This window comes from Anguilla anguilla, chromosome 1 (genome assembly GCF_013347855.1).
Source record: "Anguilla anguilla isolate fAngAng1 chromosome 1, fAngAng1.pri, whole genome shotgun sequence".
NCBI lineage: Eukaryota > Metazoa > Chordata > Actinopteri > Anguilliformes > Anguillidae > Anguilla > Anguilla anguilla.
The window spans coordinates 31,782,403-31,808,859 of NC_049201.1; the positions used below are offsets into that span (position 1 = coordinate 31,782,403).

Sequence of the window (26,457 nt, forward strand, 5' to 3'; positions counted from 1 at the left end):
AATAACATCATTAGATATCCAAACAGAGAATCTGCTATAGCTCATACATAGCTCAGGAGGTAAGAGCGTTTGGAGGGTTGCCGGTTCAATCCCCCGCCCTGGGCGTGTCGAAGTGTCCCTGTGCAAAACACCTAACCCCTAATTGCTCCCAACGAGCTGATTGGTACCTTGCATGGTAGCCTTTCACTGTTGGTGTGTGAGTGCGTGTGTGAATGGGTGAATGAGAGGCATCAATTGTAAAGCGCTTTGGATAAAAGCGCTATATAAATGCAGTCCATTTACCATGCTAGAACCCTATTGTGTTTGTCGCTATTATTAGGGATCCAAGCAGTGAAGCTGCTGGCACCCTATTGCTTTTGCTGGTGGTGGTGGTGGTAGTGGTAGTGGTAGTAGTAGTAGTAATTTCTGCTGTTTTTTGCAATTACAGCTAAACCGCATGGTAACTTTTCATGAAATTTTGCTCAGTGGTAGATCTTTGGGGACAATAGCCATGCAGCAAATTTCACCCCATATGGTAGCGCTATGATGGACAATTAAATACAACATTTTCAAGACATTATTACTCCTGACTTGTTCACATAGAGATATGAGACCAATGTCAATAGATGCAGCTTCTCTTGACCTAAAATTAATTCAGTCGAACCCATCTTGTCTGCCATATTGAATTTTATGGCATTTAAAAAATTTTTTCAAAGATTCTTTAAAAACATCATCGACCAAGACCATTTGACATGTCAATATGAAACTTTCAGAATTTTGTTCATTGTAAGGTTCATGCAGAAAAAGTTAATACTCTAAAAAACGTGGCTACAGTAAGCCGATAAAAATCAAATTAAATAATAAATTGATGAAATTTGGTAGCTATATTGCCACTCCCACGAGGAGCACCAACCTGTAGTATGTGCAAAAAAATCTCTATGTTTTAGAGATTAAAATTTTGCTGTCCTGATCAACTTCCTCATCTGAAACATATATACAACATGGCCAAAAGTATGTGTACACCAAGCGGCCAAAACCAGACTTCGTTTTTGAAGCTCACTTCCTGGTCTTGTTGTTCCTAGTTGCTCACTAGTGCCACTGCGGTTGGCTCCAGTATAGGTGTTTTCATATCCAGTTTCCATGTAAGTCTACGGTACAAATGCGGTCAAAATACAAAGTCAATAATTTTTTCTCACAAGAACAAATAGTCACAATATGTGTATTTTATTCGTCTTATGACTGTCCATGGGTCGAATTCATGATTTATTGTGTCATTTGGGCACTGTTATAATATTTGTTGTGGACCAATGAGGTACAGTTTGCGCCATTTCCTGATTACTGCGGATGACTAAACTACAGTAGGGGCTACAGTCTATGGTCACTGGGGTGGGAGGTGGCGCCTCTTGGGTTTGACATAGCAGCTCCGACTCATTGTCCACGGTACCTGTGCGAAGTCAAAAAATACAGGCATCCCATTTTGTAGTGATTTCATTATGGCGTGTTATTTACAGCTGCACTAGACGACCATAAAATAATCCTCCTCTGAAGTTTTTTCGGTAGCCAAGTCATTTTTACTATTTCCTTTAGCCTACTTAACCAAATACTTAGTTGGCAGAAAGCGTAATCAGCTAACGCTTATTTGCTATATTTGGTAGTCCAGTAGCCTATGCTATAACAGTTCGCAGCTTCGGCTACCAAGCCATTTGACTAGCTAGCTAACCCTAACCGGCAAATATTCAATCTGTCAAACGTGTTTGACGGCTTGTCAGCTGTGTACATTCTGTAAATGTCTACCTGGGCCATGCTTCACGGATGTGACAAAGCTGCTATAATCCCGATTTTAGGATAAACACTGCAAAATTTTCAGGTTCACGAAGCGAATTAAGATGAAATCACACACACAGAATTTAACGAAATTAACCATCATTGTAAGACTGGCATTTAGAAAGGAACATGTTTTTAGCATTTAAGAGACCGACAAGAGCATTTAAGCCAGTGATTCTCAGAATCGGTCCTGGGGGCTCCTTGCGTATATTGGCTTTTCTCCATTGGTTTGATGATCTACAAGATAATAATTAGAAATTCAATGTACATTATTTTTGTCTTCATGCACCAGGTGGAAAACTTGCTCTACAAAGTGCGTTGTCATATTTGCACGCATGCAGATCAGTTATTAAAATACGTGGTAGATTTGTTAATCACCGCTGACAGTGTTCATTTTTATTCGTCTGAAAGTTACTTGCGAACGATCGGTCAGCTAGTGTCACCCAGCAAGTGAACACCACAAACGGCGATGGAGAAGCTCATTAACTGACTGTGGCGAAAACCTACGGTGATAACTTGCTTGGTTAACAGCAGGTCTACCAGACAGTTACATGAAAATGAGCCTAGTCAAAAATCACCAGTACACATCTCTGATTGATTGACCATCAGTGTAGTCGATGTTCTTCCCGTGGTTCATATTGCTAATGCGTGACCACGGAGAGCCTACCTAGCTCACTGGCAAGCTATGCTAGCTAAGCATATTCGTTTTGCTGAGAAACATACACTGAACACAATTTTATTATTAATGTCATACATATAGCGTGATTACATGACACAGTACAGTCACGGATGGAAATCAAACTCCGTAAACATTTGATAATATATTTTAAAACATAAAGGCAGACAGTCAGCTAGCCTCGAGCTCGTTCTGCAATCGTTCGTTCAAGTTGATGGGCTTTTCCGCACCGGACTGTCAATCACATTGTAAAAATCACAGAACCGCTTACCTCTATGGTTTTGGCTCCAAATCGACAACATGGCTGCGCCCGCCATTGAGCTTCAAAATGTGTTTTAGAGACCCACGGAGAGTCACTGGGTGATGTCACAGTAGCTTTGTGCATATTTTTCACAGTCTCTGGTGTACATCCATTTTATTTAGTGGGTTTGGCTACTTCAGCCATTGCTAAAAGGTACATAAAATTAAGCATACAGCCATCTCTATTGACAAGCATTAGTTGTAGAATAAGCCATACTGAAGAGCTCAGTGACTTTCAACATGGCACTGTCATAGGATGCCACCTTTCCAACAAGTCAGTTTGTCAAATTTATGCCCTGCTAGAGCAACCTCAGTCAACTGTAAGTGCTGTTATTGTGAAGTGGAAACAGCTCAGCGGTAGGTCACACAAGCTTACAGAATGGGAACATCAAGTGCTGAAGCGTGTAAAAATCATCCGAGTTCCAAAATACCTCTGGAAACAATGTCAGTACAAAAACTGTTCGTCAGGAACTTCATGAAATGGGTTTCCATGGCTGAGCAACCGTACACAAGCCTAAGATCACCATGCGCAATGCTGGAGTGGTGTAAAATAAAAAAAGGGCTTAGATTATATTGATGAATTGCACGGTCGAAATCCATTGGTGTGGAGGGCTGCAACCTGAACTTGCATTGATGATACTGTCCATGCTGTGTAATGTTAGAAATAAAGTGGAGCTGGTGTGGTTGAAAAGTGAATGTTGGATGGATCATACAGTCTACACTTGTGTTTTGATTGGCTATCTGTTTAGTGATGAGCTAGACCGATAAACTAGAACGAAAAGAGAACTAAATACAGACAGTTGCAAGAAGTTGAGTGACTTGAAAAACAGCACAGATTTCATACCTGTTTAGTTTTTTTAACTACACTGAATAAAAATATGAATGCAACACTTACCAATTTTGAAGATTTTATTGAGTTCAGAGGTAATAAATGTAAATCAGTCAACTGAAATAGATTCATTAAGCACTCATCTATTGATATCATGTGAGTGAGGATACAGATATGCATTTAATAGTCACAGATTTCCCAAAAAAGAAGATACCATGAAATTAACAGAATAACGATCAGTACCTTGTGTGACCACCATTTGCCTCATGCAACGCAACACATTTCCTTCGCATTGAATTGATAAAATTGTTGATTGTAGCCTGTGGAATATTGTCGGATATTGGTGGGAACTGGAACACATTGTTGTATGCGCTGGTCCAGAGCATCCCAAACATGCTCAATTGGTGACATGTCTGGTGAGTATGCAGGCCATGGAAGAACTGGGACATTTTCAGCTTCGAAGAATTGTGTACAGATCCTTGAAACATGGGGCTGTGCATTGTCATGCTGAAACATAAGGTGATGGCGGTGGATGAATGGCACAGCAATGGTCCTCAGGATCTCATCACGATATCTCTGTGCATTTAAATTGCCATGGTTAAAATGCACTTGAGTTCTCTGCCCATAGAATATGCCTGCCCATACCAACACCCTACTCTGTTCACAACGTTGACATCAGCAAACCGCTCACACACCCAAGGCCATACATGCTGCCTGTCATCTGCCCTGTACAGCTGAAACCGTGATTCATCAGTGAAGAATATCGTTCTCCAGTATGCCAGTGGCCATCGAAGGTGAGCTCTTGCCCACTTACGTCTGTTGTGACACCGAACTGCAGACAAATCAATACCCTGGTGAGGACGTCAAGCACGCAGATGAGCTTCCCTGAGGCGATTTCTGACAGAATGTGCAGAAATTCTACAGTTGTGTAAACCAACTGTTTCATCAGCTGTCCGTGTAGCTGGCCACAGACGATCCCGCAGGTGAAGAAGTCGGATGTGGCGGTCCTGGGCTGGCGTAGTTACACGTGGTCTGGAGTTGTGAGGCCTGTTGGAACGAACTTCCAATATCTCTGAAATGATGCTGGAGGCGGCTTATGGTGGAGAAATGAATGCCTATTACTCCGGCAACAGCTCTACAGGACATTCCTGCAGTCAGCATGGCAATTGCATGATCTCTTAACTCTTGAGGCTTCTGTGACATGGTGTTGAACAACAAAAAACACAACATTTTAGGGTGGCCTTTTATTGACCGCATCATAAGGAACACCTGTGTAGTGATCATGGCTTTTAATCAGCATCTTGATAGGCCACACCTGTGCAGGAGATTATCTTTGCAAAGGAGAAATGCTAGCTAACAGTGATATAAACAAATTTGTGGGCAAAATTTGAGAGAAATAAGATCTTTGTGCACATAGAACAAATCTTTGAGGTATTATTTAAACGCATTAAAAATGGCTGCAAAAATAAAAGTGTTGCGTTTATATTTTTGTTCAGTACATTTTTGTGAGCCAGCTGCTCTGTGTTAGACTGCAAACGAGCAGGTAATAAATATTTCTGACCAATAATTTTTCTCACCAGAGTTGTGTTTTATTATTATTATTATTATTATTATTATTATTATTATTATTATTATTATTATTATTATTGGGGGCCGGTTCTCTGTAAAGCTGCTTTGTGACAAAGTTCCTTGGTTAAAAGCGCTATACAAATAAAATTGATGCATGATTGATTGATTATTATTATTATTATTATTATTATTATTGTCTTTAATTTCTTTGTATGCTTTCTTACATTTCTTTAATTTTCCCTTAGCTTATCGGGAGACCTTGTACATCCTGGCTGTGACAGTTTTGCAGACATCTGGTCAAAAACCAGTTTATTTCTACAGGTGCCGTCAAGTTTACTTTGAATGGATTTCTCCGCCCACAAACTAATAAACAAACTTGTCTCCTCCTTAGTTCCTTTCATTACTAGTTCAGACATGTTTTATTATTATTTAACTAAAGTTAAGTACCTAGTTTACCAATTTACAACTGAAAGGATTACACAAGAAATATGTTACACTTAGGCTCGAGCACGTTTTTGATGACTTTGTGGTGAAACGCTGTGATTGGAGTACAGAAATATTATGCCACACTCATTGTTTATTGTAACCTTGATTGACACTGGCAGCAGTTAGCCCCTGATTACAGGGATAACCGCCAAGAATTTGGGGATAACTCTGCTGCAGGGCACAGCCAGCTAACCCAAGGTTAAAGTCAGGGTTAGCCCACTTACAGTATACAACTTTGAAAGTTAAGAGCCTTGTTAACCCAGGTTAAAATGGTTCTAGAATGCATTTAGCCCAGGGTTAAGTACAGTGTGAAAAGCCCTTATCAGTATAATTTTCTCATCTCACTCTATCATCGCTATCGTTCTTGCTGGAATATTATCAGTATCATCTGCTGAACTGCTGGTCAATAAAATCTTTTTTTTTCAATTCAAGAACTGTTTGGCTGGCTTTAGTATGTCTGGAATGAATGCAAAGTTTCTTAATCAAGTCGTTTCATGAAATTATGGAAAGCCACTGTAGGTGGTTTGTGTCACCAGGTGGTTGGTATCCACTGAGTATTATCCTGTGATTTCCTATGTTTTTTATAGTATTGCAGACATCATAAAAATCAGATGTCACATTAGGAGCATACATATTCATCTATAGACCCTCTAATCTGATTTCCAGGGCAAACCATCTGCCTTTCTGATCAATATTGCATTTATGAACCTATAGATCTAATTGAAAAAAATTCTACAGTGCCAGTTTGGAGGCATTTGTTTAAATTTGAGCAGGTAAGATGTTTTCCGTACATTTCAGAATTCATTCTGTTGCTGCTATCAGCAGTGATATCCTCTATGAAGACAAGTGAGCTCATAACTGTGGCAGCCGTACATGCCCATAACACCACCACCATGTTTCACAGTTGATGTGGTATGCTTTGTATCTTAGTCAGTTCCTTGCCTCCACACTTTGCTTTTGCCATCGCTCTGATACCCGTGAATATTGATCTCATCTGTCCACAAGACCTTTTTCCAGAACTCTGCTGGCTCTTAGCAAACTGTTGGCTGGCCATCCTGTTTTGCGGCTAACTCATGGTTTGCATCTTGCAGTATAGCCTTTGCAGTTTTGTTCGTGAAGTCTTCTGCAGACAGTAGTCACTAACACATCCACGCCTGTCTCCTGAGGAGTGTTTCTGATATATTGGACAGGTATTTGGAGGTTTTTCTTCATTATGGTGAGAATTCTGCCTCCATCATGATTATTGAGCTCACCGTTGCTCTGTTTTGTCTTAATGATGTTCCAGACCGACAGAGTTAGGTCAGCCTAAGGTTTGGACTGTGTCTGTTTTTTTATTATTTCTCAGCCTCATAGTGGCTTTCTTGACTTTCATTGGCACAGCTGTGGTCCCTATCTGGTGCAGACTGATGCCAATAAGAGTAGCTAGATTCAAGACTAGATACGAAAAGCTCTCTTATACCTGCACTAAGGAAGCAATTGATCACAGATGACTGGGACCATCTGCTTTGCGTCCTCCTCGTGCATTGTCAGACCAGAAGTCCACAGTATGTCTTTACAACAAAAAATTACATTTCAGTTTTTAAAAAATTATAAAATATAACATAGTGTTAGTATATCAGACTGTGCTTATTTAATATGCATTAGTAAGCACTTGAAGAACAAGTGTTTATTGCAAATCAAAACAGTTGAACAGCATGTTGATAAATCCAAGAGTTTAATCAAGCTGTATTTACATGCACATCATTTCTGTTACAAAGTCAATAACTATTCAAAATGGATCACACAGAGAAATGCCAACTAACATCAATTAGAGAAGCAACTAGTGCTAAAAGGTAATGAGGAGGTACCAGGACATGGGGTTAATATCAATAAAAGGCACCTAGAGCTGTTCAATTACAAAGTAAAACCCAAGGAAAGGTTGCATGTATGTCCAGCAAAGCATTTATATTCCTGGGGTTAATTTTCAAGACAGTGCTGTGATCACCCCAAAACAAAGTACAGCTGAAATCATCCTAGTTTCATAACAGCAGAAGTGCAACACTTGCACCATAAATAACAAAAATTTCTAATGTTTAAATGCACTGCTCAATAAAAAAGTATATTGTGAGTACTGCATATTTTCTGAATGGGTATGTAAGAAACCCTGAACATAAATTAATGTCAATCTCACCTAAAGGGATCGTTCAGAGTTTTTAGACCCAGGTCCACTGAGGTACTGGCCACAAACTGGGGGACATGTCGGGCTCGAGCCCTCCTGCCTCGAGTAGGTGCAAGATATAGTTGTCCATAGTAATAATACTGTTTTTGCCTATATTGGCCCATTTTGATGACAAGATATGTATTTATGCAAGCAAATAAACATATGAAGAAGTGTTTATTTAAGTTCTGTTTTTAATAGTGCCTTTGTTAAACAGCTGTCAGGGGTGATTCTCAGCTCATCATTAAATCAGTGTTATTTAGTTAACAAAGCTAACAGCTAACAGAGAGTGAGCTATGCATACTTGAGTCAGGCTTGAGCCTGACATGTCTCCAAGTTCATCACATAATTTGTGGTGAGTAGCTTAGCAGGCCTGGGTCTAAAAAACTATCCCTTTAAGACAATTCCTGCTGAGTGTTTGCTGTCATGTAAAAAAAACTGCACTAGGTTCAGAAAACAGCACTAGGTGCCCTTAAAGGGAGTTTATTTTAGCTTTAATTGTGCTTTCTACTTTGAACAACATCTACCTCCATTGGGAAGCAGGCCATGTTGACTTCCAGCAACAAACAGATGACAATGGTAAATGGTAAATGGACTGCATTTATATAGCGCTTTTATCCAAAGCGCTTTACAATTGATGCCTCTCATTCACCAGAGCAGTTAGGGGTTAGGTGTCTTGCTCAGGGACACTTCGACACGCCCAGGGTGGGGATCGAACCGGCAACCCTCCGACTGCCAGACACCCGCTCTTACCTCCTTAGCTATGTCGTCCCCACATGTTCAACACCAACATGTTCAACACCTGCTGAGTGGTGTAAAATTGCCATTGTCCATGTGATACCAGTACAGTCTGAATTTTGTTTGAGGTGGAAGAGGCCTTTGGAGTGGGGTGGTTGGTGGTGAGGGAAGTGAACAAGAAAATGCTAGAGCAGGTGGAAAGCAGGTGTGTTCAGTGAATTTTGGGAGGTACATCAGTGTAAACGTTCATGGGTCATTAGTTCATGGGATCAATTGCAGGATAACTGCACAAAAGAAAAAAACAATGTGTGCACAAATTCATAAATGCACACGTGTGCATGTGCACACACACAGGCACCTACAGTATGGCCTTTTGGGAGGAATGGAGAACTGGGATTTTTCATTTCTTCTCCCATCCAATGGGGCCAGGTCACAGGCTAAGCAGCCCTAATCCTGATGCAAGCCATTGCTAAAAATACTTCTCTCTCTTTTCCCTGCTAGATCTAAACCTGGCACCCATGGAGAGGTGGCCTAATTGAGGTTTCCACTTAAACACAAACCTGCTCCCTTTGATGGTACCTGCCATTAAACTGAGGTCAAAGGTCACGCCTATCGAGTTTCCCTAATCTGGATTTGCTCACCTCTCCTCACATCCCCCTGGCCGGTATCCAACTGAAAAACAGCATGATTTATTCAGCACATATTTAAAGACAGCAGCTGGCTCATGGCCTTGTCTTCTGCTCTCCTGTCTAGCTATATTACTACACAAATGAGAGCTGCTGGCAGTTGCTGTAGCTGCAGCATTTTGGGGCATTTTTCAGGAACAGGTGGTCCCTCCACTGTGTGTACTGTGCAGATGATCAGTACCTTAACTGTGTGTGTGTGTGTGTGTGTGTGAGTGTGTGTGTGTGTGTACTGGGATGGATGAGGGGCATGCATTTTATCAGGTTTCATCGCTAAATGCAATTGCAGACCCTGCCATGCATATCTCTTTCTCAGAATATATTACAGCACATTAGAGAGCAGAAAAGCCTACTGAACCAATATTCCAGAACCTTCTCTCCATAGCGACACATCTACTGTCTGCCATTTTTAACATCATGAGAAAAATGAAGGCTAAGTACAACACGAGCATACTGTGCTACGGACAGTGTTATGTCTACTATCCATTTCTTACAAAGAAAAATAAATGTAGACCAGCATGACATGGAGTCTTCTGCCTGGCTACCTGTTGATAGGTCTTTTGTGCCTGCAAGATGGTGCTAAAGATACTCCTTTTCCGATTTTGCCCATTTTCCATGTTCCCATGAACTCCCAAGTTACCCAAGTTACTTACTTTCTTGTTTTTATCAGTTTTTTGTCTGCCAGCATTTCTGAAATATTTAAGTAGTTTGGCAGCATGCAGTAGCTTATAATTTTCTCTGTAATGTATTTCTTCACATAATTCTGCCTGGTAACATTCTGGTACAGATGTTTTTTTGTGGTTGGTGGGAGTTCTCGTTTTCAGATGGGAAAAAACTCATACCAAAAATGCTCATACCAACACGAGACTGGGCTTCAGTAACACAAATCCGAAACTTCAATTTGATCTTCCGTCCCACAAACAACACCTTTTCAATGCCAAGGCCTTGATACTTACAGTTACAAACACATGAACATTTAGAATCTCCCCAATATTAATTACCGCTACATTAACAGGGCTAATAATAACAATTAAAGAGGGGATAGAGAGATTTAATTAAAGTATTGTAGTATTGAGAACACTGATGCAAAATGATAAAGTGCCTAAATGGAACCAATGCCCTTTAAAGTTCTTGCATTAAAGTAATTGGGGAGCAGAGCATGTGAGCAGAGCAGAGTGGTAGGAAATGTCACTTCTTGATCATAAGCATGTGTTTGTGCATCGCGCCCCCGCTCCATGTCCTTTTCACCGCTTTGCTCCAAAATCGCTCGCCGCTTGCTCACTGAAAGAAATGTTTATCTCAAAATTCACTGTTTGTTTTTCCTTTTTTGGTTTAAAGCATCATTTAACCCAGGCAAGTCTAATCACTAAAATATTTTCTATAGGCTAGTAGAGTAATAAAAAAACTATCAGTTAATTTATATATTTGAATTTGGTTGTAATTTTTTCTCTTTCTCTCATGTGAGTGTGCTTTGGTTTGCATGTATGTTCTTTGTCTGTTACAGGCTGCAGCACAGGTGATGCGTGTGCACTGTTCAGATGCGGGTGCAAACCTCGCACATACTATATAAGATGCCAATTTGAGGCAGTCACACTCTGATCCTGCAGGCATGCACCACAACACACCGTGACTATTGTGTTTTGTTCTTTTGTCCCTTTTTGTTCTGTTGTACTCGTCTTTTTTTCAGTTGTACCTTAATCATTGTGGTTAATTTTAAGTGCTTAACACTGCTGGTTGGCTTTGTGGTCTTTTGAAGTCTTTTTTCATGAATGAAGCCTCATGCTTCTGACAATGTGGCTGATCTCACGTTACCACTGGAAATGTGTTTCCTTGGTTAACATTAGTATGTGCAGAAAAAACCTGCGTACGCACATTATAGTATAGTTTTCATTTACTGCAGAAATTATTCCTCTATTACAATCATACCAACAGTGTAACATCAGACTGCATGTACTTTGGTTTTAATTGTATCCAACTCGATGAAGTTATGAATGTAATTGAAACAGCTAATGACTACTGACATGTCAAAGCTATTTGAAGTAAAATTCCTGTGTGCTTAGATAAATATTTTCTGAGTAAATTGGCAAAATCCAAGAACTGTTACATTCTTGAATAAACTCTCCCCTATAAAGAATGTGTTTAACGAGCCAATTTATCGCATTTGTTATTTAATGGGTGTAGGTTACCTTTTAATTTTACGGAAAATGGTCTGTTATAGGGAAACACCCATAAAGTGAGGGAAAACAAGTCAATTTATTACTTTAACTTTTACAGTGTACACAATACCTAACAGTGTATGTGCACGTGAAATGATAGTTAGCCTTGACATAGCTAATTAATAAAATGTATAGGCTACAATTACAATGAAACAAGTTACTGGAGAGTCTTTGACTTTGTGGAATAGATACATATATTTAATACATTCAATATATAAATGAGGAATTTTGAACGAGACATGGAAATTACTAGATACAGGAATGGGTCAATATCACCACATTCTCTCTCTACATTCTGCTCTTTTCAGTATACTTTCATGGTGCACCTATTTGTCAGTTTCCTTGGAAAAATATTTAACCCACTTAGCACAAGTAGCTAATTGTTTGCTACAGAGTAGGAGTTGGGAATGGGGAAGCTGTGTAGGCCCACTGGGCCAAGTTTTCTGTCTGCTCACGTGCAAAGCTTGCGATTGAACAATATTGGAGTGAGGGAAGACAGACGCTCCATCCTTTGAAACCCCACTTCGCACTCCAGTCAAATTATGTCCACTCTGTTCGCTCTGTGCTCCACTCACATGCTCTGCTGGAGAGGAATGGGGTGACTTTACGTATTTTAAACACTGAGAGAAATATATAGGAAGAAATGAAAACTAAAATATTCAATGTCCCACTGTACAAATAATACCAAATCACTTTTTTTCATAAAAACTACACCAAGGGATACATTATACTCACACAACTTATGTTAACCCCCCAAATTCTTTATATCAGCATGTGGTTGTTACATTTTACATTGAAAATAAGCAGTGCATAATTCAGAATTCTTTTTGCAAATAACTTCATAAAAAGCTGAGTTCAGCAAGTTTTCTCCAGTCATTATTTCTTGATTCTGTAGTAGCGATGGAAAGGTTCTGAGGACAGTTCTATAAACTGACTGGCGTCCACATTATGCAGATGGCTGGTTTGGCAAAAGACATCATGTTGGGTCATGCATCACAGATGGACCTGGAAGAAGACAAAAGGTGCACTTTTTTGTAAGAAATATCAGGGCAGAATTCATGATGGTGGAGATGTAAGTATGTAACTGGGTATCTAACCCAGGAGTTTTGCAGAGTCAAATCCAAGGGGGTTGTTGCCGTTGAGCCCTACACCAAAGAGGTTAACCTGCATCACTTCAGTACATAAACACCTGTACAAATGAGTAATGTGGCAAATGAAACCACAACCATTCACCCTAATTACTTCTGCAAATAAATACTGACAAATAATGAACATCAGGTTTTAGTGCTTGATCCTCTATTCAATTGACACGTAATGCTGCGGTTTGTTTTCAGTTCCTGTCCTTATTTTCCTCATTGCCAATTAATGTAATTTAATTTGTATACTAATTAAATATGTATATTACATGTTACACAACAATCATTTACTTATTGAATACCTGGCCAACTATGAACGTGATTGCTTGTGCTACCATGCTGGAGGCTGTATTTGGAAGATTTGGAGACTTCAAACCTCATAATATTGAATAATATGGTATGGGGGTTCTGCTCTGCTTTAAAGGGACAGTTTTTAAGGTCATTTTAGATTTTTAAAGTAGTTTTTGATGACTTGGCTTTATAACAGCAGGCATAGGGCTTTCCGGGGTGTGTGATTTAAAGCAAGAACACACAATTCAAGTAACTCTAAAGCAGCTTGTTCAGCGGCATTACACTACATGGCCAAAATTATGTGGACACCTGACACAAAACATCCCATCCAAAATTAAGGGCATTAATATGGAGTTAGTCGATTCTTTGCTGCAATAACAACCTCCTCTTCATTCAAATAGAGTGGATTGTTATACCTATATATAAGGATGATTAAATAAGGATGACTGCGATATCACATCAAGGGGGACCAACAAAGTACTGCATTCCACTGTTGCAAAAATGCTTGCCAAAGGTAGTTTAATGATTTGAATTGCAAATGTTACAAAACTAGGACTGAAAAAGTGGGCATGTACCATGAATGTTTTCTTTTTTGGTTGCTGATTCTTCATCCTCAGCAGTAATTCAAAGGACAATTCTCAAATGATTTCAAACAAGAGCCTAAAAAACACATTCTTGTCTCTGTTCTACTTAGTTCAGACTCTGTGGTAATATGTTTACTGTTGTTGTTACAGAATGTGCTCTCGTTGTTACCATGATACTTAATCATTAGTGTCTGCTGAAAATTAACTTTAAATTTTAAAGGGCAGTGGAGCCTGTCAAAGTCACAGATTCCCAAAACATTGGCTTTTTACTAAAGAGTATACAGACGGTGACAAATTAAAGGAAAAACCAATATAAAGTGTTTTAGTAAGGTGTTGGGCCACCACAATCCCCCAGAACAGCTTCAATGCACCTTGGCACAGATTAATTCTACAAGTCTCTGGTACTGGAGGGATGGAACACCATTCTTCCAAAACTCCTTTCCAATATTCCCTCATTTGGTACTTTGCTAATGGTGGTTTAACATGTCAGTCCAAAATCTCCCATAGGTGTTCAAAATGGGTTGAGACCTGGTGACTGCAAAGGCCATAGCATATGATTAAATTTATTTTCATACTCATTATACTATTCAGTGACCCCTCGTGCCCTGTGGATGAGGGCATTTTCATCATGGAAGAGATCACTCCCATCAGGATAGAAATCTTTCATCATAGGATAAAGTTGATCACTCAGAATAACTTTGTATTGATTTGCAGTGAACCAACGCTCTAAGGGGACAAGTGGGCCAAAACCATGCCAGGCAAAATACCCCCCACAGCATAACAGAGTCACCGGACTGGACCCCCTCACTGTAGGAGTCAAGTATTCAGGCCTGCTCCGTTTTCTTGGTGTACACCACACATGCACTCACCCACTTGTCGAGAATATGGTGAAGGATGCCTCATCTGACCATATCACTTTTTTCCGACATCCCTATAGACCAGTGCCTATGGTTTTTGCACCACTGAACTCTCAAATGTGCATTCATCTTTGTAATGAGGGGTTTATGCACTGCAACCCTACTATAATATCCCTTTATATGTAGTTGTTGATGGACTGTTCTTGCTGACACAGTCTGATCACAACCTGCATTAACATTCTCAGTGACCTGCGAAAGAGTTGCTCTTCTGTTTTTCCTGAACATCGCACTAATGCACGAGCATCACGGTCATTAGGGCTGTCAAAAAATATTCGAAGTTCGAAAACTATTCGAAAATCTTTTTTTTTTTTAAGTTCGAACCTAAATTTGAACATTCGAATATTAGTTTTGGATCCTGCGTTTTGTAATTAACATGAATATACAGGCTTTAATTTCATGCGGCGAATCATGTTCATGCACGCAAAGTTCATTTCCTGTGCTAACGTTACTTCCTCTGTCAACAAAAAACTTTTGCCCTGGATCCAGAGCAAGTGGATCATCTGGTTTTGGTTGCCAATAACCTCCGGTGATACTTTCAGCTCCATGGACACCTAACGTTACTGGTCAGCTAGCCTCGTGAGCCAGTCTTCTTTTTTCACTTCGTTCAACAGGTCTGGTCAGCTAACAATTTAGGCTAAATAACGTACCCATGGCAGGCTATGTTTCCTTTCTGTTCTGAAGATTTTTATAAAATTGGATGACGAAAGAAGTTAAACTAAACAGAGTAAGTAATTTATGTTGTTTTAGGCTACAGGTATTAGCCGTTTTAATAGTTTTTGTGTTAAGAAATAAACAGGGATTTCCTATAAATAGTCATTTCCCTATTATTGTGATTAATAAATGCCGAGTTGTGGCAAATTACATCCACGAGAAAGTGCTTTATGCATTTGAAGAAACTGCAGGGGGCTCATTTATAAAATGAACTTGCGTGTATACCCAAAGTGAAGACCTGACGTAGAGTCACAACCGTTTCCACGGTCAAATCGAGTAATGTTGAAATTTTATAAATAACTACTTTGCCGTGATTTGATTTTTTACGTATGCGCCACAAAGTTGATCTAAAATACGTTTTATAAATGAGGCCCCAGATGTAGTAACCTAGTTTGAAAGTTCACCGATGTCCTCTATTCTACTGCCGGCATGTGGAAAATAACGCGCAGGCCAGTTTAGAGGGAGCGTCACGTGCATATTGCGCCCGACAATAAGCAGCTTATTTTTGTGAATTATAGGCAAATTATATTCAAATATATTCGAACTCTAACAAATTACAAAAGCTAATATTCAAGCTCAATTTCATGGCAGTTTTGCCAACCTTACAGTCATCGAATGTGCACTTTCTGACCCTATTTACTGATGTCTGTCCCATAGATCTAAATCATTAGTACTCTAAACGGCATTTCCATTGTATTTGTCGACAGCTATAAATATTTAGGAATCTGGTTGGACAAAATACTAAATTTTAAACATCACATTGAATGTCTAGCTAAGAAGCTGAAATTCACACTCAGCTTCTTGTACAGGTTGAAGTCTTGTTTCTCGATGTCTTCAAGGAAAACTTTAGTTGCCGGGCTTTTCCTGCCACAGCTTGACTATGGTGATACTGTTTATAGATTTCCCTGCCCCTCTACTTTGGCTAAGCTCGACCCCCTGTATTATTGAGCCGTGAGATACATTACAATTTCTATTTATAGGACCCATCACTGTGTTTTGTACAACCTAGTTGATTGGCCATCCCTTGCAATGCGTAGGATGCAGCACTGGTATATTTTTATCTATAGAGCTATCCTTTGTAAACTGCCCAGGTACATAAACTCCAAGTTTTTATTCCTGCAAGGTAGTCACAAACTAAAATCTCAAAAGTGGTTGCACTGTATGGTATCTGCTGTCCGAACTGAGGCGGTTAAGTTGAGCTTGTTCTATCAAGGCCCATGGTCCTGGAACGAGCTGCAGGCTAAACTCAAACTTGATTATCTCATCTCGTTACCAGATTTTAAAAGACAGATAATTGATATTTTGTCTATGACCTGTTCTTGTTTTAAACTCTGAACTTATTTAACACTGTTTTAGTTTATGTATCTCATCATGTTTGTTGTTTTATTCTGTGTGCTACTGTTATCATTGCTGTTGTTTTGTATGCTGTTTTATACTGCTTTGGCCCTGTCTTGGCTAGGTCTCACTTGTAAAAGAGGTTTTAATCTCAATGTGACTTCCTAGTCAAATGAAGGTTTACTAAATGCGGGTATCACTTTAGGGTATCACTCCTATTGATACACTAGCCAGTTGAGCCATCTGTGTCCCAATAATATCACTCTTTCAAAGTCACATTTCCAAAGATCTTTCCCTCTTTCCATACTGATCCACAATTGAGGTCAACTGGGCCTACTCAGCATTTTTTATACATGCCACAAAGCATGATAAGATGTAAATGACTTAATTGTATCATGCAGTACACCTGTATGGAAGCATCCATATTTGATGTTTCTCCCCTCATTTATTCAGGTTTTTCCTTTATTTTGTCACCCGCCTGTATTTTTGCAGTAACTTCAATCTCTCCTCTTATGGTTTGTGCCTTATTTCTTGGGGTTAATATATTTTCCATATTAAAAATACCATGCTTTGACATGAAGGAGTCACATGCAGTGAAAAGGTAGGACACTGACAGGTTGGTGTCAATAGGAAACTGAGATCTTGACACTGATAATTGCACAGAAACACTGAAGAAACTCTCAGTTAGAATATTAGAACAATATGGCAGAAGCTGTTTCCATTAGCATGCATTTATGTGACCATAGAATGTTGTTTCCCAATTTTAAGTGATAAGCTGCTCTAATCCTGGCCAATTGAACCCCTCCTATCCCTGGGTAAAGCTAGAACCAATCGTGCATCACCCTGTGCAGCTGCCGCTACCACACTGGGGTCCATGCAATAGAACAGCACTTTAACAGGATGACTGGTTGGAAAGGGCCCTTAGTAAGACATTGGTGAACAGTCAGACTTAAGCACTGGCTAGAACCAAGCAGCCAAACCTGGGCTGTGTTTTTTAAACTCACTTCCTTGCCTTGTTGAGAGACATTTCTCACTAGCGCCAGGGGTTGTATCAGTATAGGTGTTTCAGTCACCCGTTTTAATGTAAGTCAGTAGTAACAATATTGTCAAAATACAAAGTCAATCATTTTTTTCCACAAAAGAAAGTAGTCGCAATAGGTGTTTTTTCTTTGCCTAATGTTTCCCCATATGTCGATTTGTTAAGTTATTGTGCTATTTGGACAAGACAGTAATATTTTGTGGATGAATCAGGGACAGTTCGTGTCACTACCAAGTCACTGCATCTCACACGCTTAGTGGACAACCGGACTTCATGTCCCTACTGCGCAGTCTCTGCCTCCAATTTGTACAACATGGCGGCGCCCACAAACTACACTTCCCAGGCTTCAAAATGCTTTTCACCAAGCCCATGGACAGTCAAACTGTGACATCACTGTGACTTTGCCCATATTTTTCTACAGTCAATGGCTAAAACAGAGTGAGATTTTTAAGAACCAGTAAGTAGAACCTAAGTAATACATTAGAACAGCGCTTGGTACCCTGAGATTAAACCATTTGTGCACAGTTAGAGTTCGAGTAAAACATGATTACACAGTAAAAGCTTACTTTTTTAACCCCTGGGTCCTCACCCTGGCACCCAGCTCTGGGAGGTGGCCTGCTTGGCACTGGTGAACCCACCCATGCTAAGGGTCACAGCGTTCTGAGTAGAGGTTAGGGAGTCATAGCTGAGGTCTATCCCATCGGCATCCATCAGCTCTGAGCGGACAATGGAATCCACGTCACAGTCCAGGCTGCTCGTGAATATGTCCAGGTCTAGGTCACTGGGGAACCTGTCCTGGGCAGAGTGCTGAAGGCTGGAGTACGAGGAGGAGTCGGACGAGCCCTGGTGCAAAGACAGACTGTTTCCAGGGGACAGGGCCTGCTGCTTGAGGGAGACCAGGTCCCTCATCTCTCCGACTAAACCAGCCCTCCATGCAGCTGGCAAGGAGCTCTGACGCTGGGCCTGGTGACGGACGGCTGAGGGCTTCCCCACGGAGCCACCCTGGCCGGACATCATAGGGTCGCTGCGGAGCATGACGCCACGCCGAGGGTTCTGTGAAGACACAGCAGCACAGGCTTGTGACATCAGTGGATCCGACTGTGTCATCATTACATCACTGTGGGCATGGGGGGCAGAGCCTAGCAGGTCTTGCAGGGTATCAGCAGTGAAGTGTGTGCCACAGGAGAAGGAGGATTGGCGGTTCTCCTGGATGGTCTGCATGGGTGATGGGCGCAGGCCCGCCAATGACGGTGGGCCGAAGATAGAGCTGGCATAGCCAGCAGCACTGAGGCCTGAACCCCTTACTGCACTGTCACCACTCCCGCCGGTGCCTGGAGAGGCTTCATGGGGTGGGGTCAGAGCAACATCGTCAAGGAGGTCATCCAGGATGTCGTTGTGCAGTCCATCATTGAGGTTCATGGTGCCGGTCAGGTCAGCGAGCCGGGGGAGCTCAGCAGGACCGGGGGCGGCCACTGAGGGGGATGTGCCACTGGGGCTGGAGTACAGCATGGGGGAGAGGGGCAGGTCATCATCATCTGGCACCCCATCCAGCTCGGGATTGGCCAGGATGGGTGAGAGCCGGCCGCTGAGTGTGCTGGCGCTGGAGCTGGTTCTGGAGCGGAAGTCTGTCCAGGCGTCCAGGTCCTCGCTGCTGCGTGACGTGGGGCTGCCGGGCCACTTGGAGGGACCCGAGGGGCTCTCAGACCCAACATCCTGGGATATCTGCAAGGCAGCCTTCTTCTTGGCAGCACGGCCACGGCTCTTGGCATACTTGCTGCTGTTGTCCATGGATACAGCACGCCGCCGAGGGGCCTTGCCCCCTTTCCCGCCATCCGGGTTTATCGTCCACCAGGAGCTCTTTCCAGTTCCCTCATTCTGCACCCGCACAAAGCGGCTGTGGAGAGACAGGTTGTGCCGGATGGAGTTCTGCAAAAAAAAAAAAAAATATATATATATATATATATAAAATACATAAAATAAAATATTAACTTTTGTAATTTTCCCTATGATATCTTAAGAATAAATTAGGGGTGGGACATTTCATGATTTTTTCTACAGGATGACAAGCTGATTTGTCCTTACGATTACAGGAATACTTTTGTGGTGCCTAAAGCCCCTTTTTCTGCCCACCTCCGCCCCTACTCGCTGGGCGACAATGTTGTTGCTTATTTACATAAAACAGAAATTCACATCTGCAAATTATTGCACTTAATACATATGACCTAGGTAAAATTAAAAAATGGGTGTGATCGAGGTTTGGTTTCATTTCTGCCAATCAGATTGCTACATTTCTTTCCCTTTAAGCAGTGCGTTAACACCACAGCTAACTGGTAACTTTGTCATGGCTGAAGAGCCAGCACACTAAGAGCATCTCTATGAACCATTACTCATGATATCAAAAGAAAGGTGAGACTAAATAGATTTTATTTTCATATTTATTTCCCCCTTAAACAAAATGCATTTTCCATGTATATGCGAGTGCTGGGTGTGGCATGGTGGTGCAGTGGATAGCACTGTTGCCTCACAGCAAGAAGGTCCTGGGTTCAAATCTCTATCAGATGTATGTATGCACTTGATAAGATGTATATATACTCACCAGAGAAACAACTCAGTCAACCAATTCCTACTTTCCTGTGTATTTTTGCATCCATTTAAACACAGCTGTTGCACTTTCTTTTAAATTACATCTGCTTATACAGCAGGATACAGTACAGGATTACATCTCAGGCTGGGCCTTTCTGTGTGGAGTTTACATGTTCTCCTGTGTCCATGTGGGTTTCCTCTGGGTACTTCAATTTCCTCCCACAGTCCAAAGACATGCAGGTAGGCTAATCAGAGAATCTAAATTGTGTACAGCAACCAAAAAATGCACTGATTTTCTGTGGGCTATACTGTAATGTACCACTCGACCGGTCCTAACATCTGAACCACATTTTCAACTTTACAAAGGTTCGCTCAATCATTGACCTTGCCCAGCCAAATGCACAAATAAAAGCAAGGTATCAGTGTGTTCTGGGCTAGATGTATGGAGTAAGTAGCCATGATTTTAATTGATAGCTACTGTCACCTAATAGTAGTGGTGTGTTGTTCATGAATGATTCGTTCCTTTTAAACAAATCTTTAGGGTGGATGAAAGGAACTGACTCACCTCGATGTAAGGATTTGTTCCTTTTGTTCAGCTCTCAGTAATTAAAACTTGCCATTTGCTGGAGCTGCAGCTACTCCTCTTATTTAACCATTTTCACCATTGGGCTTGGGTGTCTGTAGTAGCCTTTAGCCAATGACAGCATTGATCTGCTTGAGCAGGGCATGCTTTGCTGACCAAAGCAACAGCAGTTCAGTTCCTCAACTAAAAGCGGTGGGGACCGAATTTGGGAAGGTCATTTCTGTCATTGAGGACCAAATCTTTGAAGGAATTGGACATTCTGATTCCTTAGGTCCAGGTCTGGATCCGGAATGAGTTCCAGACTAGTCACCAAGACACTATGTGTCTTCCTACCCCATGCCTTCGTATTGCAATGACAAATTGCCTGAGTAGTGAGTAGACCTACAGAATTAAAAGCAATTACTTACACAGAATACCAAACTTACACAGCACTGAATGTTCCTACTGACACGTCCCCAATTGTGGCACAGAATGCATGTTGACCCAAATGCTAGGGCGTAATTTATGGGGGAGATGGGGGGTTACAACCCCCCAATATTACAAAACAGGCTAAATAAGCTCCCAATAATATAGCATGATGATAAGATATATAATAGCCTATACTGATTAGTAGAAGTATTTTACCCATAGAATTTACAAGAAATGATTGTTTCACAGCTATTCTTTTTCACAAATGAGATCTATGGATGTTTTAGAAATTGCAGGAACCGAAATGCACATTCCCCAATCACATTCACTCCCATTCAGCACAACGACAGCACTGCATATAACAACTAGTCTGCTTAGACTACTAGGCTAAATGCTACCTATTGCTAATAATGTTATCACAAATGAAAGCACAAGTCTACATCAACTGGTACTATCCATGAACTTTTGTGAAAAAATGGCAGTAGGCCTCCTATCAAATTCAGCATGAATAAACAGATAGCTGGCCAACTTAATAAATTATCACTAGCTTTGAGTTATGTAAACTAGTCTATGCAGGGGAGAGTGACAAATTTAATGATTTTTCTAGTGGTAGGTTATGTGTATACATATAATAAATGAATCACTTTACGCATAATAAATTAATGTGCAGAGCACTCCAAATATCGAATTAGTTTTTATTCTGATGTAGCCTACTACTATAGGGAGGCATTCCATTTTCAGGATAGTCTCTAATACAAACATAGTGCTGACAGGCCTCCAAAAACTTCACTGCATGGCAATCTAGCTAGCTGACACTGATGTTAGCAGAAACCCCATGAAAAATGTGGGTGCTAGCACCGCTTCATAACAACTCCAGGAGCTGTGAGATTGCAATGGCAATCAAGAAGTTCTCCTCTGGTGTCTGTGATCTTGGTCGAAGCAGACTAGCTTCCTTTTTAAAAACGGTAGGAATGTGATATACACGCAAATAAACGCACGCACTTAACAGTATTAAATTTGCTGTTGCCTTTACATAAAATGAAAAAGAAATCTTTGGATTTATTTAATAAACTTATGAACAATTACTAACCCCTTCGTGCAGATGCCAAATCTGGCCAATCTACATTCACTAAGGTAGTGTTCTATTTATGAATAACTCCAGACATTAGCATCACAGAGACTTGGGAAATTACCTAAATGAAGCAGGGCACTTGTACATTTACAATAGTAATTGCTAATTTAGATTAGTTCATATTCATAATTCAGGTAGAAATAGTGCCAGAAATGCTATTACCTCAGCAAAAATGCAAAAATGAAGTTATTTACCTTTAATTTGAAATTATATACTGAGAGATCACATAATTAAACCTATGTTCTAACCCTTAGAAATAGCTGTACAAAATAAGTATTGTATCTTACTGAACCTGTGTTTAGTAGTTGTCTATGACCATAAAATGCACTTCTTGTACGTTGCTTTAGATAAAAGCGTCTGCCAAATAAATGTAATGTAATGTAATATGTATGTTCTGGATCATACACTCCTAGACACGTGTCCAAAACCTGTCCAAAATGCCTTTTGTCCATTATAGAGCATATAAATTTGCCTTTTGTGATAGTTTTAGATAAAAAATTGATATCACTTTGAAAAACTATGCAAAAACATTGTGAAACTGTGTGATACACAGACCAAAATATGTAATCACTCACTCTCATATATTTTTCTGTACTCTACAGTCTATAATCTTTTGTTGAATGGGGATGGGATGACATTTTATAAATGTTACTATTTATGAGGGAAATCTTATGTTCATCCAGCGCATATCAGCGAGTATTTTCAATGCCCTAAGTGACAAGTACATGGAGATACTAATACCCCGCATTATGTACAAGATTACAGTATAATAATATTCCACCATCAGAAAAAAAATGTCGGTGATGTTCTAGCTTCACAGTAAACTGCATCAAACATAACACATGACAGTAATAACAAAGGTGCAATACAATTTTAACAATGAAAAATAACTGCATGAATCCTTAATATCTGCTATATTTACAAAATGCTGTCAGTTCAAAGGAACATACTGTGCATGGATGTTTAAACCAGCAACCAATTAGGAAGGTCATGTTTTTTTATTTATTGCCAAAAACGGTATGTGTGGGGGATTAGCTAGATGAGTTGTGGTTGTCATGTTTTAAATACACTTATTTTGTCCATACCCATGTCAATAGGGAAGAGTAAAGAAATCTTTTTTCTGCAGAAAGGAAAAGAAACAGATTTTCTGTTGCCGTTACATCATTTTTTGGCCAGTTACTAATCATATGTGAGGTGAAACCAGGTTTGCCTCTTCTATACCCCTATATGTATGTTATATTTACATTCCATATGTATCGGTTACAACCATGTCACATGGGGACAGACTTGCTATTTCGTTGCTTAGCAATGTCCACACAATACAAGTCAAACCTATGCTAATTTGGAGATCATAATCAGGAGATAAATGGTTGAAATAAGTGTATATAAAACATGATGAAACCACAACTCACCCAGTCCCACCCAAGCCATGCCATTGTTGTGAATTAATGACACATTACAGCTTTTCTTTCTTTCATTTGAACAACGCCATGTCAGTTTGCTGCTGTGAACAGGATCACTGGTATTGCGTGATCTTCCCTGGTTTTATTTTGTTTAATAAAACATCAAGATACTGGTACCATTATTTCTTAGTTATAGTACAGTGTGTTAAAGCTATTTTGCTACAGGTTTAACCCCTTAACGCACAAGTCAAATCTGGCCAATCCTTGCCCATTTAGGGGTACCCTATTTAAAGCTTTATAACTCCAGATGTGAGCATCACAGAGACTTGAAATATAAACGAACGTGCCACAAATGCAATTGTCAAGTAAGCAGTGTACCCACTGTCTCCAAATCTATCCAAAATGTCTAAATTATGCATTGCTGTAAATCACAACATAATCATGTAGTTCACTATAAATCAATTGTTTGACTGAAGAAACTCACTGTTTTAATTCAAGTGGGAATTACAAGCTTTCTGTACAGTGGCTTCAAATATCTAGGAGTCCTGAAACATATCCAGAGTCTCTCCAAAAATGAATAAAATGGGTTTGGTCCGTTATATAGCATGTAAATGTGCCCCTTATGAAGATTTAAGGTGAAACATTGATATCAGATTTAAAAAATAATGCAAAAATATCACACTGTGCTACAATACCTAAATGTGTAATCATTATATCTTTATCTCTGTATATTTTTCTGTACTCTACAGTATGTGTTTTCTTGTATTACATTAAACACAAACTACAAGCAAACCAACGAACGCTTACGGTACAGTGTGAAATATTCTAATTCTAAAATACCACTAACCTAATTAAAGACACTCTGTTTCAAAAATAACATATATAACCGAAATATGTTCAGCAGTAACACATTTGGACGATTAAATCAGACAGAGACAGAATGAATCCTGTCGCTCGCCCAGAAAACAGTAGCCTATATCAGCTAGGTCTATCAGCAATTATATGCCTTAGCCATGCTCAGAAGTTCTCAAGAATAATAGTATTTTCCTAGAAATAACGAAAGTCATCGATAAAATTTTACCAGGTGCAGTGTCTTTTACTGCTACCATAGACTGAATGCGTAATGCAGCAATAATGAGACAAAACTTTCGGTTACGCTGATATATAAAACTCTATTACAAAAGTGAAAATTAGACATAGGCCTATTATAATTATACATTGTTAGAAACACCGAAAACAACGTGTGGTATTATGCACAGCTATTTTGGAAGGTACCCATACGTATCTAAAAATGGATACAATAACATTGTTGCGCATATTAATTTTTTATGTGAGATTAATTTTTGGTTTAACACAACCCAGGTTGAACGGAAGACAGCTGCAATAAAGATACGCTGATTTTTGTTCCTTTCACATTTCAATATTAATTTTCACGCTCAAATGTCTTTATTTTTACAATGTGAATAGCATTTAAATATTGTACCATCATATGACAAACCTAAAGGATAAGGGCTGTATCAAGTACAACATGATTTTAGATCAAAATTCCTCTGCTAGGATGCTAAAACAGGTTGTGGTTTTATTTTCCAGCAGGACAATGATGAAAAACATTCCTCCAAATCAACAAAAATGGTCAACCAGCCACATATTAAATTTTGTAATGGCCATCCCAGGCCAAATTAATTAGTCCCCAATGAAAGGGAGAGTCAACAAGCAAAAACCAAGGACTCTGATGGATCTGGAGAGATTCTGCATGAAGGAATGGTCATATGTTATCTGACCTCTGCAAACATTATAGTATAGGGAACCTAACCCAAAATTATTTTAATTTGCATTACCATCTAAATCAGCGTGGCATTGTTGCAGTTATTGGATTTTCACAATAAATGGATTAATTATATATTATATATAATTATATAGTTAGAGAAGCATTGTAACCCTTACAAACCTATTAGTTTATGTAATAGGCTGTACCAAGTGAAAGTAAAGTTCCAAGGATGGAATGTCAAGCACAAAAGTCTTTGAATGCCCAGGTGCAACAGTAGACTTTCCTCCTGGATACACTGCACACTGATGGAAATACTTATTTGGCAGTTTATAAGCCTGCATGCTCCAAAATACATATTAAATATTAAGCATAAACAAATTCAAATAACTTGAAAGAATAACAGATAGGCTATAACAAAACAATAAATGTCAGGATATTGAAGTTTGGGCCATTTCTTAGAATTATTGTTCCACATGTCTGCTAAGTTTTAGTGACATAATGAAAGTACAATCATTTTAATGTGACACCTCTCTGCCAATGAATCTCTCAAAAGACTGTCAAAATGCTACTATAACAGCCTGACTAAATTTAATGCTACTGATTAACTATAATATCAATTATTTCAATTAAATCTGTCTTTTCCCATTGAAGTCACTGCAGCAGTTGCTCTTTTATCTTTCATTGCTAGTGGAATTCCGTGATGCTCAACATCACAGCAACAACTTCTGTGATCAGGCTTCATTTAGAGTGGTACATAGTACATCCAGCATGGTCTCAGTTTTTATTTGCAACACTGGATGGGGCGGCCTCTCATTCGGCAAAAGTAGTTCCAGCAGAGAGGAGGTGGAGTGATATAGAACAGTATGTCCTGTATGTGCACTTTTAAAGGCTCGGTGTAGTCCACCCACACACAGGTGCAATGTGGGTGTAACCTTTATTATACGACACAAAATAAAATGCCATGCTTTGTTCCTGGCTTGAAGACAGGAAAACCCTAGCCACTGCCACCACTCCCTGTGACCTCCACCCCCACAGCTCTGGTCTATTGGTGAGGCCAGACTGTGGATGCG

The 26,457-nt window shown here is 39.9% G+C and overlaps 1 protein-coding gene across 1 annotated transcript in view; it reads right to left on the bottom strand.

Annotated features, from left to right (window-relative positions):
* Window positions 1–7,360: 7,360 nt before the first annotated feature.
* Window positions 7,361–26,457, bottom strand: part of foxo3a (forkhead box O3A) — a 43,842-nt gene continuing 24,745 nt past the window's right edge. Inside the window, exons 2-3 of the mRNA XM_035430037.1 lie at window positions 18,077–19,436; window positions 7,361–12,502 (exon numbers count right to left, since the gene is read on the bottom strand). Of these exons, the coding sequence (XP_035285928.1) occupies window positions 18,096–19,436 (1,341 nt within the window). The 3' untranslated portion in view covers window positions 7,361–12,502; window positions 18,077–18,095. The remainder of the gene's footprint in view (window positions 12,503–18,076; window positions 19,437–26,457) is intronic.